Source organism: Denticeps clupeoides, chromosome 13 (genome assembly GCF_900700375.1).
Source record: "Denticeps clupeoides chromosome 13, fDenClu1.1, whole genome shotgun sequence".
Taxonomy (NCBI): domain Eukaryota; kingdom Metazoa; phylum Chordata; class Actinopteri; order Clupeiformes; family Denticipitidae; genus Denticeps; species Denticeps clupeoides.
Genome location: NC_041719.1, coordinates 5810688 through 5824753, shown reverse-complemented (window position 1 = coordinate 5824753; position 14066 = coordinate 5810688). Strand labels below are relative to the sequence as shown.

Here is a 14066-nt window from a genome sequence, read left to right as displayed (position 1 = left end):
GAAACTCGAGGCAGTCTCTGGAATGAAAACTACATCTATTTCGAAAGAACTATCGGAGCCGGTAATATACATTATTACGCCTGCTCAGAAGTCAGAACTTCTTTATCCCGCCATCCTGCATTGTTACATATCAGAGGGCTGTCTTTAACTTCAAGGATATTCTGAATTCAAAGTTTTTCTTTGTTAAAAAAATGGCACTGGAAAGGCAGTGATACAAAATACATCTTAAAGCATTCATATAGTTGATACGTCCAAAGTAGAATTTGTTAGTCTAGTGACCTCCCTTTTTCTTAGTTATTCTCCCTTTTTTTGTACTATTTTCTGTCTTCATCTCAATCTTTTTTATGCTGAAACAGGAAAGTGAAAGTGAATGTAAAGTGATTATCATTGTGAAACACTGCAGCACAGCACACGGTGACACAATGAAACGTGTCCTCTGCTTTTAACCATCACCCTTGGTGAGCAGTGGGCAGCCATGACAGGCGCCCGGGGAGCAGTGTGTGGGGACGGCGCTTTGCTCAGTGGCACCTTGGTGGATCGGGATTCGAACCGGCAACCTGTTCACCGGGCCGCTTCCTTAACCACTAGGCTACCACTGCCCCGATGGTCAAAGGTGGTTTATATACCAACAAACATATTTAACCCTTTTTTTGGGTCTAATTCCTTCAGAAGGAAGGTGTGCATGACAGCTGCAAATCATTGGGCTCCTCCCATTTTAAACTTTACACGATATTAAACTTCATATAAACAGCATTTAAGATGATAGTAGTACCAATTATTATTGATTTATTGTACCCCTCATTTTATTGTACCCCTCACCTGCAATGGTCTTGTGGTCATAAACCGAGCAGAGTGGAAGCCGGGGCATTTCTAATAAAGGGGCCAGTAAACGCAGGGTAAAGTACTCACGCTGGATGTCTATTGTGACGCTGGTCTCTTTGCCGTTGGGCACGGCCTTGTTGGAGGCCCGGCAGGTGATCTGCTGTCCGCTCTCGATGTTGGAGGGCGATATGTACAGGGTGCTGACGGTGTTCTCACGCCGCATGTCCCGCAGCAGCGTCTGGTGGAGAGACGGACACAGGTCAGGGCGGGACTTGCACTGGAGAAAAGAAATGATGTCATTTCGGATGGATGCTCATGGAGACAATGGAGACAAGCACATCTGCTCCTGATTGATCTCGGGGAAAACACATTTTTGTAAGTCTTGGGAGCTGTGCTCCTGTGCACGGCTTGTCATATAGCACAAAGGAAATCAATCTTCTCTTCTGCGTTCAGACTTCGGAGCTGCGTCGGAGCTCTCCACGCACCGTGGGCGCCATCTGGAAGCGCTCGACAGAATCTGCTCGCTCCGCCGCATCGGGACGACTCGCAGAAGATGCTAACCGCCGTGCGTCAGAACGAGCTCACCCACCAGAACAAATTGGCCGAGCCAGCAGAAGTCGTGCTGCGGCCTACCGCTGAGTCCGGAGAGATGCTCCGCAACCCCCCCACCTCAAGAGATGCCACGCTTTAAGTGTAAAAAAAAAACAAAAAAAACAAAACATCTAAGCCACGGTGGCTGGGATTTTCTGTTTAAGCAAACAGATATTTATCACTCTTCTCCACTGCGTCACTCATACGCTTGCTAAAAGAGCAGTGCACAGATATTAAGCCTTAGCATGCTAAAGAGATTCTGATTTGGGCTTTTCTACTCGACTGTTTTGCCTAATTGGGGGTGGTGAACGTTGCTTAAATCATCTGTGAAATCCCGCTGCGCATTTTGAAGGTGAGGGCACAGCTCGAATAAGACGGCTTGCCAAAGGTTTCTTTCGAATGCATCTTGACCCAGTGGTTATGATCAGCGTGGGAGGGATGGTGAGACCTCGTCGGAGGCCTGTGACATTAGTTCAGCACAAGATCATATATTACCATCATCTTGGCTGTGCACTAGAGATAAAATTATATATAAATGCATTTTATCGGCCGGAATGGTTGGATGATGATAATTGTGCTTGTCGCTGCGCGGGCTATTGACAGACTGATTGCTAATAGCTGTAATTACCGGCTCATTTTTCTTTGTTCTTTTTTCATTTTTTTTTTAAATTGTAATGAAACCTTGTGCTTAGCGTCCCACCTAAAGGAACCTTGCTGAGAGTAGTGTCGTGCTGTAGTGTAGGCTAACTCCAGTGCGGTGATTTAGAGCAATCTAGACGCTGCACAGAATATCTCCCATTCTATCATAGCAGGTGAGGACATAATTAACCTTAATTGTATTCTTCATCAGATGTTGCATTGTTTGTCAAACAAAAGTGTTTCCTAAGAACCCTAGAAACCGTAAAAAAAAACATTTAAATTAGAGAATTTTACGAACGAGATGACCCATCTCCACATAACTTCTCCCTCTTCCCCATACTTGTGTCAGTCATAGTTTAAAAAAGTTACAGCAAACGTTAGTCTTAACATTTAACAATTACTAAAGCCGTAAATTGTGATTAAAGTAAAAGTGAAGCTCCTGTCATTGTGAAGAACAGCACACGGTGACACAACAAAATGTGTCCTCTGCTTTTAACCATCACCCTTGGTGAGCAGTGGGCAGCCATGACAGGCGCCCGGGGAGCAGTGTGTGGGGACGGTGCTTTGCTCAGTGGCACCTCAGTGGCACCTTTGCGGTTCAGGATTTGAACAGGCAACCTTCCGAATACGGGTCTGATTCCTTAACCGCTAGGCCACCACAGCCCCAAGTAATTAAGTCATGAAACGTCTGCAAATAATTTGATAAATTTTAATTGACTGACACTGCTATAACAATAAAAACAAAAATTACAGCATGGACCTCTGTGGAGCCTCCAGGCTATCAGTGTGGGCAGACTTCAGCGGTGTGGCTGGTTGGAAACCGTTCCAATCAAACCCAGAACGCATAAGCTGTCATCTCAGGGATGTGTCAACGTAATATTCTTCCTGACACAATCAGGATTGTTTCTCTCTTTGCTTCAGACCTGTCTGAAGTCATTAATCTTGAACAAGCCCCGAAAGAGCAGGCCTCAGCATCCAGCCTGTCTTAAAATAGCCTCAAATTACAAGTAGATAATTATTCTCATATCGGGCTGTCAGGAAAATGTCTATTTCTTTGGTGGAAGACAAAGGAATGAACAAAAAAAAAAACGGGGTTGAGGCCAAATGTGTACAAGCGAGCAATACATATTATATGTAATATGTTACCATCCACCCATCCATCCATCTGTTCTACTCTATTCCAGTAGTCTATAGCTGCAAGACAGGAATAACCCCTGGACAAAACGCTAGTCCATCACAAGCGAATATACACCTTAATATTCTGATAACCTGAAGATTCTAGCATTGTGAAAAGAAAAACAGCACCCAGAGGAAACCAACTTGAACATCTTGTTCTGAAGGAGCTCAACAAGAACCCAAGAATCATCTGCAATCATGTGCTGCACTGTTCGGCTGAAACAAAATCTTTGTCTAGATCTGTACTCTCTGTCCATCTGTAGTTGTAAATATAACATTTTTTGACACCCGTCTGGGCTTTTTGGTTACAACACAGTATCGGAAACTGGTTTGCTCATCTTCAAGTCCACATACAGGGGGACGTTTACGAAAAAATCTAGAAGCAAATTGCTGATTGGCCTTGATGCCGATGTTTCATAATTTGGTCGAAATTAATATTCAACTGTTAATCTCAGATATGTCCAAACATGCACTGTCATCTGGGGGGTTACGTCAACTGCAGCCATTTTAATTTTGGCCATTCCATATTATTAATTTCACACAGGCAGTGATAAAGGTGGCTTGGCTTTGTTGTTTTTTTTCTTACTTTTTTTTATTATACAAAAAGAAAGTTAGATAATTATTCGTTCCCTCAGGGTTACAGAGGCAATCTTTGATTAACCCGCCTAATCCCGGCTCCTCCAGTCCAGTTGAAATTCTTTCATTTCTCGGTTCAGGTAATTAAAAATGCATATTTGACTTACCTATACTTCCATTGCTTGTTCCATTTATCATTTTCAGCAAAGCCAGCTAGGTTAATTAGAAAGGCAAAAGCACCAGGTGTTGTCCATAAAGAAAGAAAAGAACCATCTTATGATGTTTGTATTCTGCCTTTCCCTGGTTTACCTGTCTGGCTAGCATGGAAAAAGTGTCACAGCGTCTCGATTTTCTCGAGTTAATTACTGCAGCAACTCTTTCTGGCTGTTTAAAGACACATCTTTAATCATGCCGGAGAAACTTTGCAGAGATGAGAAATGTTTGGAGGAAAATAATGACATTTAAAAGACAGATAAAGAAAGCGGCTTTGAACGACTGTGGGGGTGGAGCGGGGGAGAAAAAGGCGAAGAGGAAAATTAATCTACTTGGCAGTGATAAGCAAGCAATGCTCTCTTGATCGCGACAATCGGGATGCTTTAGAAGGCAAAGACGGCCCGTGCTCTTAAGTGAACATCTGTGATATGCGGACACACGCTGAAAACCACTTAGCGGCACCTGCGTTACCCAATACGCAGTGTTTATTCCTCAAAGAATGAATGAGAGCCATATTCACGCATGAGAACAGGTGTTTGCATAGGAGCTCGTCTTGCACAACATCACTTTCCCATCTTCACAAGTGTTCTAATGGCCCACTGTTCCTAGCTGTGTGAGAGTTGGCAAATTGCAGCAAATTGTGAATGTGTGCTTCTTGTCTCATTCGCTCTCGCATTGCTTTAGCAGAGAATAGTCGATAAACACGGGCTAAAAAGGGATTCGCTATTGGGGGGGTCTCTGTCAGTCACAACTCCAGCCGCCTCCACAGATGTACATTAGTATTACCAGGCTGCATTAAGTGGCTATGAATGATGCCTAGCTTTCTCTTATTCACTGTAGTAATTCATAACCAAAATACAGCCTATTTATCTACTTATCTTGGCATTAAAACCATGGCGCCTGACCAGATGAGGGAACAAAAGGAGACATTGTGAAGGTTGTGATGATGATCTTACATCACCTCATTCATGTTCAAAAGAACAAAAAACACCTTTTTTAGTCACTGTGTGAATTATTAAGCAAGAGAAAAGTGTAAACATATCTATTATTGAAGATGCCCAAAGCTGAGTTTTTGTTTAAGACAGAAGAGTACAGACAGAAGATGTTCAGCCCGGGCCAAACCTAACCTGTCCTTTATCTTCATCATCAGCCAGGTCCATCCTCATTTTTAATCCTAATCTTTCGTCAATTGTCAGTTTGCATCTCTCTTCTGAATCATTTATCATTGCTGATTCTGTGAGTACAGTTTGATTTGTAGAAAATAATTTGCATATACATTTTGGAATGTTTTTATGAAGTTTTCATTAGGTCCTCATGCAGAGCAGAAGAGAAAACTCTCTCCAACCTACTCATTTACAGCATTTATCAGGGCATTTACAGCATTTATCAGACGCCCTTATCCAGAGCGACTTACAATCAGTAGTTACAGGGACAGTCTCCCTGGAGCAACTTAGGGTTAAGTGTCTTGCTCAGGGACACAATGGTAGTAAGTGGGATTCGAACCCGGGTCTTCTGGTTCATAGGCGAGTGTGTTACCCACTAGGCTACTACCACCCTACTCAATAAAAATGTACTGACATCAAGCATCTCTGTAGGTCAAATTTTGTGCTATTAGAGGAATACTGAATGATTCTAAGAATATACTAGCAATTCTGGGAAAAAAAAGACATTATGCATCACAGTGCATAAATAGTAGATGACCAGTGAACATTCTCCATTAAAGAGCCGCTGGGCTGCAGCAGACCATGTAAGAACCACTGGGAAGTGATGGTGGGAATACTGCTGTGCCTTGAATGCTTGCGTCTTAACTGATCACACTGATGTTCTAAATCGCGGAACATCGTTGCAACATCAAAGACGGGAAGTGAGTTCTTGTCATCCGCTCCCACTTCTAATTAGCAATGCCTTTGGCGACTGGCATATTGGAAAGGAGATCTGCTTTGCTTTTCCCAGGTTCAAACACTGGCATTTACCGGCCAGAAATAAAAAAAAAAAATCGGACCCCAAAAGGTCTTCATCCTTAGGGAGGTTCACATGAATGTGTAGTGTAAATTGAGCTCAAATGTATTTTGTGAATTGATTCATAAGCACGTGGTTTTTAGTAAATTATTAATAATTCCACGTGTTTCATGACTCGTCCGCCGAGAAAGCCTCGTGGTAATTTTAGTAATAAGGGCGTCACCAGAGGTTATCCACAATTATTATAAATTTGATTAAATCAGAATACGTAGAAGTACAAGTTCTGAAACCATTACAAGCAACATGAAAGAGAAAAATTAGATACATTTCATTCACACTCATTCATACAGATGTCTTGAAAAAATGTTCAGGTGCTGGATTTAACCTTAATCAGATTATCATGTACAAATGTAAGGTTCTGGTCTTTCTGGTTCTTCTTCTGCCATTCCTCTAGCTGTTTTTCTGTTCTGCTGTTCTCTCTTGCCTCAAATCTTTTTTTATTCTGATATGTTGGCAATGGGATGCCAACTTTATCTGCAGAAAGACCACACCGCATGCTGAGGCCTTAGCCAATGTCTGTATTAGAGTGTTGAGCTGCAGGGAGAGCCAGCATTGTTCCACCCCTTGACCTATTGACTGCTAATGAGTTCATTTTGATGCTCATATAAAGAAAGTGATATAAGAGTTATAAACTACACTCTCGCTATTCACTCATACGCATGTTACAAATTGCTGGTTACAGAGACATCAAACAGTACATACATATTCATTTTCATCATGGTATACCACATTCCTGTTAATAACCAGAAAACCTGACGTTAACTAGGTATGTCCTCTGATGGGACTTTCATCTCCCATAAACTATCAAGTGATATTAGTCCAGGAGTTTCAGATTGCCCAGGATAATTAAAAAAATGATTTTTCTTTGTTCTCCTGGGCTTTTGGAGGGAAGGCTGCATGGCTGCAGTTTCTATTTGTTCTTGAATAAAGACTATTTAAACAACTCGTCACTGTCGAAAATCTTCATGACTTTAGCTAAGGCCCTGTCTGCCTGACTGGCTTTGTAACTGGCTGAGCAGGTCTGTCTGTATCCGTCTGCAGCAGCACAGATGACAGCTGATGCACAGGAGATGGCAAATTTTAGCAGGGCACATGGATGGGCTCATCACCTACCAATCTGCTTGTTTGCTCTGATGCATTTTCCAGGCTAAGGAGGACAAATATCTCCTGGTGGAAGCCCTGAGATTTTCCAGGGATTTGACTCCAATCAAATGAGGCTAAATATGGGAGCGAATGGTTGCAGATGGTCTATGTAATCACCAGCACAGATGGCATGTGTGCTGGAAGTGGCCATTCAAATCAAACTTTTGGGAAGACATATCGGACAGATGACTTTCTCAAAGCGATGAGCCATGAATTATCCAACAACGGTCTATGCACTTTGGTTGTTAAGAGGAATAAAACGTGATGGAGAACAGTCCTCACCCTTGAGTACATCGCCCCATTGAGAACCTCTCCGTTGCGGATCCAGATGATGGTGGCGGCCGGTTTGGCGTTGTCAGCGTGGCAGGTGAGGTTCAGGGGGTCTCCGGCTCTTAAACTCACAACAGGGCCACCATTGATCACAGGGTCCTCAGGTGGAACTGTGGAGAAAGGGTCAAGTACAGTTCAAGAGTCAAGATAAGTTCGTTCTCAACAGAAATGTGATGGTTTCTGTATTATTATGTATTGTTTTGACAGGCCACTGTAGTTTTGTCCAGGGTTTATTCATAATATTCTTCCTTGCAATGATAATAATAATGCATCCTAACAATTCAGTCATTCTGAAAACAAGACAGTGTGCTCTGAAAGACAAAAGGTTGAGTCTGTGGTTATATAAAGGTAATGCCCATGTAATGCATCAGTTTGATTCGAGAAATGGAAGCGGGCAGCGCTGACTGTCTGTGTGTGTGTGTGTGGTTCAGGGGGTGGATAATGCATGCAGGAAGTCGAAAAGAGAAGGATAAGTTGCGTGTGCGTGTGTGTGTGTGTTTGTGTGTGTCGGCGAGTGAGCGATTGTGACGTGTGAGGGACGGATAAAGCGCGCCGGAGAGTGACAGGGCGGAAAGGCAATCTTCTCTGCAGTCAGAGACAGAGTGAGAAGCGGTTAAGAGCAGTAGAGCTCGGGCTCATGAATGGCCCTGATTACACTCGCCTTTCACACCGGCACTAATCATCCTGGGTTTTATTCAAACTCCAGTGAATTATTGATTGGCTCCCGTGCTCATTACGGGGCAGATCTGGGGCAAGATGAAAATCAAAGACAGAGAGCAGCTGGTGGCGTCGTATGCATATGAGAGAGGTAGAGAGCAGGAAGAAATTGCGTGATGACAGGGGGGTATGAGGAGCAGCAGGACCGAAGAACTGAGGCAGATGAAAAAAAAAATGCCAACTTCTCTTGAAAATTTAAAAAGCAGTAAAACACAAGGCAAACATTTTAATTCTTTCCATATTAAGAAGTCAATTAAGCAGTTAGTAATTATTCCTATTTGTCTATCAAAACTGCCTTTGGCAAACATGCACTATTTTGTGGGGTACAGATAACCCAAAAAAATGCGGGCAAAAAGCAACTCCCTGTACAGCTGCCAGTGTGGACTGACACTTTTTTCCACACTCACAGCGGATTGACACGTCTCCCAAAACTCACTTTTATGAAAGCTACTGATGGCACTTTGTGGATTCTCTGACAGTCCCTGGACAGTCCGGGGCCATTTGTTTAAGTGGATGGAAGGAGTGTGTTGGGTATAAAAATAGCTTCTTGGATGTGTCTGATTGGTTGTACCACCTATCATCTATGTCATATGCCACGAATTTGACAGGATTTTGAAAACGTGTTTCAGACAAGACTGGACCCTCAGAATAAGTCCAACAGGAAAGTGGGTTGCTTTTAAACTACTGTCAAAAACAATACTCCTTAAATTCATACTGAAACTACAGTACAGGCCTAAAGTTTGGACACACCTTCTCATTTAATATGTTTTCTTTATTTTCATGACCATTTACATGTTGAGACCTGGCCTCCACAGTCACCGGACCTGAACCCAATCGAGATGGTTTGGGGTGAGCTGGACCGCAGAGTGAAGGCAAAGGGGCCAACAAGTGCTAAACACCTCTGGGAACTCCTTCAAGACTGTTGGAAAAGCATTTCAGGTGACGACCTCTTGAAGCTCATCGAGAGAATGCCAAGAGTGTGCAAAGCAGTAATCAGAGCAAAGAAACTAGAATATAAAACATGTTTTCAGTTACATAACTCCACATGTGTTCGTTCATAGTTTTGATGCCTTCAGTCAGAATGTACCAATGTAAATGGTCATGAAAATAAAGAAAACACATTGAATGAGAAGGCCTGTAATGTACATAAATGTTGTCTGTTCATTCATAACAGATAGTACACTTATAACACATTTTGACGCTGATTATCACTAAAGAATGGGACTGAAAATGACATATTTGATGTGCAAATCTAAATTTCCCAAACCATTGTGAGTAGTAGTGGGATATATACATGCCACTATAGAATGATCTGTCACAGCCACTAGGGGCGCCGCCCTGTTAGCTTTGCTCTTTTGTTAGATCCTGTTCTTACTTCCTACTTCAAAAACCTTTAAGCATAACGTGAATAAAGTAAAAAACATTGGATGCAGGACACTGAATTGTGAACCGCTAGAATAAATTCCTAACCGTTTCTCAGGCGTTCAGCACACTGAACCAGCAGAGTAGCTTTCTTCCTCGTTCATCTTAATATTAATAAACCATTCAGAAATCGTGTCCTTGTGTCCGGTGGACCGGAGGATCTGCATCCTGGAAGACAGCACTCCCATCAGGATTGAAATGTTTCATCTCTCAAATCAACCTTGTACCCAAACACATTTCAAACACATTTCTCTACTCATTTTAGATCCAAATTCTGTTGGATGTGTCACAGGCGGATTTTTCCTCTCCCTTTGGAGCAGTAGCCTCTACGCTTCCTTAAACCTCCCATCCATTCCCTCGCAAGTGCTCCTGACTTATGCATGGCCATGCAGGTTACACAGCATTGAATAAGGCGACAATTCTCGCTTTTTGCGAGCTGTAATTGTGTAGATAAGGTGCAGACAATGTGCTTCTATTGTTTGCCCTCGATTGGCTCATAAATTTGAGTCTTTCAGTTCCTCCTCTTCTTGCAATAAATGGAATGGGTAGACTAGGTGGGTTTCACAGATAGCAGGGCGATCTGTTTTATTTAATCAGTGGGAAAATCTCAATTTGATTGGCCCTTCGTGTCCGTTCATTCAGAGGCTTTTGAAACATTAATTAACAGTGCTGAATTGCCAAAACGCATTTTGAATAGAATAATATTTTCAGTCAACCATCTGTCCCATCTGACAGGGTCATGCAAGACACGATGGAGCAGACATGCATTTTGAACAATGGCTAAATGGATTGTGAATTACACTTTGTGGCACAATGGAAATGCACTTGTCAGTTATATTTCGGGCACTACAGTATATATAGCAAAGACAGCACCAGAAGGTGGGAAATCATGCTGGTTCTCTATGGGAGACCAATTTGGGGCGTTATCTGAAGCAACCCTTCATCAAAGGAAACATTCTGTCACGGGTTCTCACCACGCCTGCGATGGTCTCCGAGAGCATGTTCCACGTTTGTCTGAGGCATCTGCAGCGGCCATAAGGTTTGTCTCACCGAAGCCCACGTACCGCGGAGATACAACACACCAGATCAGCATAAGTGACGGTGCTTGGCATCGTTGCCGCGCTTTCAGGATGTATCCTCGATGAGCGGGTCCTCATTAAATCAGCACGCATTATGATTTCGTAAGAAAAAAAACAAAAAAAAAACGGGGTGTTTGTAAGATGAGCATGACGGATTCAACTCTGCACCCTGCTTTGCCAAACATATTGTATGATAGAAGAGAGGTTGGCTGTGAAATCCGGTTTTAATTTTCCCTGAAACTTGTCTGGGTGGCACCTACACGCTCAAATAATAAGTATTGTGTCATTTGTTACGGATCGACACAGGCAGCGCATTTTCCATCTGTCACACCTGGGATCTTGTGTCTTTGAGAGCAATGGCAGGAATGCTCAAAAGCCTCTCCCGAGCAGGAAGGGACAGACAGACGGAGCAAGGGAATACAGTGGAAGTACCTGAACTGTACACCACTGGTTAAAATAATGGCCAGCTGTCACACATGTTATTGCAGTTGAATATATTTATATATATATATATAAAATGTATTTATTTAGTTATTTTTTTTCCTGCAGTCGCCGATGCCACAACCGCTGTCACCCGGGGGGGGAACTACAGACTCTGAAAACTGTAGGCCGGTATTACCGCTTGTAGGGTAATACAGGAGGACTGGCAGACCTGCGTGCCAATTCTGACAGACACCGCGGTCGACACACTGTGGCTCACAGCCCTGACGTCCCTCTCTCCGGTCTCCGAGCTTGGTGGTGATCATTAAGCGGAGGGGGGGTCGGTTATTTCAGGCTTCCCCGGCAAAGGCCCTGTCAGCCGTCTCTTTTCCGGAGCCATCGCTCTGGCTCTCTGGGCGACTGACAGCGGCACAAAGTGCCAGGCCTTTAGCCGCGCTAGCCATCATCATTACAGGCCTGTTCGCAAACGCGGCAGCCCATAATGGTTTCAAATTAGCGCGGTGCCGCGTCCGCTCGATAGATTTCTCACGAGCCGGTCAGTGCCGTTGGATTGATTGTGCGATTTTAATTACCGACTGACCAACTCAGAGCAAATTCTTTCACCGGCATTTCCTTATGAGGATGCATCGACGGATTTTTATTTTCACCCTGCATGTGTCCGGCCTTTGGGAAACGGTCATGAGCGAGTCAGTCATGGTGAAAACATAAGTTCAATTTTGCCCTTTAATCCACATTATTTTCTAGAAGAATTCCGGCTTCCGTTTCAATATGCCTGCACCGTGCCGAGGCTCAGCAGGTTTTGTGTATCTTCCGTATTTTCCGGTTTGATGAAGGTTCACCAGTTAATTGCATCTCTTGCTCAGAGCCACCGCCACCAAGAAATGATCATGGGCTTCGGGCTGCTCTGTCTGATATGTGTTTCATTAGCTTATATCATCTCAGATAAGGAATCGCACAGGAGTTGTGCGAGGAGACACGAGGGTTTAATGGGATTGTAGAAATCACTCGCTGTAAAAGATAAGGCGTGCTTGTTTCATGTCTGAGCTCCATCAAATCCTGGATTTCCTACTTTGCCTGCAATCTGCGTGCCGGTGGAGCCGGGTAGAGTGGGGGGGGGTTGTTGAGCGTGAGCGAAGGCAGCATCGAGCGCAAGCTGCCTGTGAGGTCATTTACTTTTATTACATTATCAAAGCAATCTATAATTTAAATGAAGGCAAATGGATTTGTAATTAACCCAGCGACAATGTGAGCTATGTGGCCTGTCGTCAGCCTGTTACGTCCAAATAAACTTTAACTCCGGAATAACCGCTGCCCACCGCGCAACAGCCGAGAAGCAATGAGGCTTTATGGGCCCGTCCGGTAAGTCCTAATGGGCCGGTAATTGTGAGGGGAAAGTGCCCTGCTCTGTTTACGGTGGCTGCAACTGGGCACAGTGGTCGCGGAGGGGAGGCTGGTAAAAGTAACTGGGCTTTCCTCTAAAACGGGTGTTAGATTATCTGTCACACCTGTAAGTTGCGCTGTTTGTTTGTAGCTTCTGCAGCACAACCACAAATGTGCTATCTGCCATTGTTGTATGTTTCTGTGTTTCCACCATTTCCGTGTGGACACAAGGCCAAATCGGAGAGAAATGTTCCCTTTTTAAAGAAAAACATTTTCATGTAGGCCTTAGTTTTCAGCAGGGCAGAAGCTCTGGCTTGGGCTGATGTGTCTAGACACCTACCACCGGTGTGCACCACTACCATGGGCAGCAACAGATGGACCACCACTACAGCACCAGAACTACCCTACTGGTGCCACTCCTCCTCCACGACAACAGAAGGCAGAATGAGGAAACATGTAGCTCACTGGCCCAAATCAAGGTCGTCCTTCAAGCCCCGTCAGAACTCCACCTGTTGGCAGGACCACAGCCAGCAGCCCCCGCCACCCTCCTTTGCACCTCCTCCGCTCTGGAAAAGGAGAGCTTCTTTCCTTTTTCTTTTTCAATGGCAGCATGCATGAGTGATGGCCAGCCAGATTGCCTTTCCCCAGTAGTAGACTGTCTGAGCTTGGGGGGAAGAAGATGAAGCAGGATGGAGTACAATGAGAATCGTACTCTGTGGATAGGCACAGATGCGGGGAGGTCCACACAGAGTTGTATAAAAGGAACAGTGTTAAAGGAGAAACGATGTGTCAAAACTGGTTTCTTAAACAGACAAACAAGAAAAAACTGCTCTCTGTTGTTAACAAGCTAATATAGACTCTAACGTATGCAAAATGTATGTTAACTTCCATAAGCTGTGTCAACCCCTTCTGGCCATGTGGAAAAGGGTATGAATGGTTCTTAAGGAGGACACCGTAGGCCATTTTATTTAAATGGAATTCTATTGGAGAACTTTTTCAGTACTCTGAAGATAACTATTTTGTGAAAGCCGTTACTTTTATAACAATGAGACAATCTGTGGTGATCATTAACACCAAATCTACACAGACATGCAATTTAAGACACCTTCTGCAAGAGTCTAACATAAAAAATAAAGTTTTTTTAAATGAGAAATGATGTGTGTAATGAGACTGTTGACTGACATCTGGTTAACAGTACAGGCGACCCAGAATAATATTGGTTATGTGGTACTTAAGCATCTCCATCAGTCATAGCATTTCCAACAAAACTAGGTAGCAAAGAATGTCAAAGCAATGACAACAAAGAGAAACAGAATAAGTCGCAGAAAGTACCAGCCCCTAGTGACGATGACAGATCATTACATTGCCATGTGTTCATCCTGCACACATCCTTAGTATCACTTTCCATTTATAATATGTTTGGAACCAATGAGCAGCCCTGGTTTGTATTTATTTTGCACAATAGCTGCCTCTCTCTGCAGCACTTCCCATGCACATCTCGCTATGTCTGTGTTTAAT

General features: G+C 43.6%; 1 protein-coding gene across 6 annotated transcripts in view; it reads right to left on the bottom strand.

Annotated features, from left to right (window-relative positions):
* Positions 1-14066, bottom strand: part of kirrel3b (kirre like nephrin family adhesion molecule 3b) — a 145584-nt gene that overhangs the window by 30216 nt on the left and 101302 nt on the right. For 4 of the 6 annotated variants that reach the window (XM_029001654.1, XM_029001657.1, XM_029001655.1 and 1 more), the window contains exons 4-5: positions 7462-7619; positions 910-1099 (exon numbers count right to left, since the gene is read on the bottom strand). In XM_029001654.1, the coding sequence (XP_028857487.1) occupies positions 910-1099; positions 7462-7619 (348 nt within the window). The remainder of the gene's footprint in view (positions 1-909; positions 1100-7461; positions 7620-14066) is intronic. The other 2 variants (XM_029001656.1, XM_029001659.1) reach the window with 1 other exon arrangement.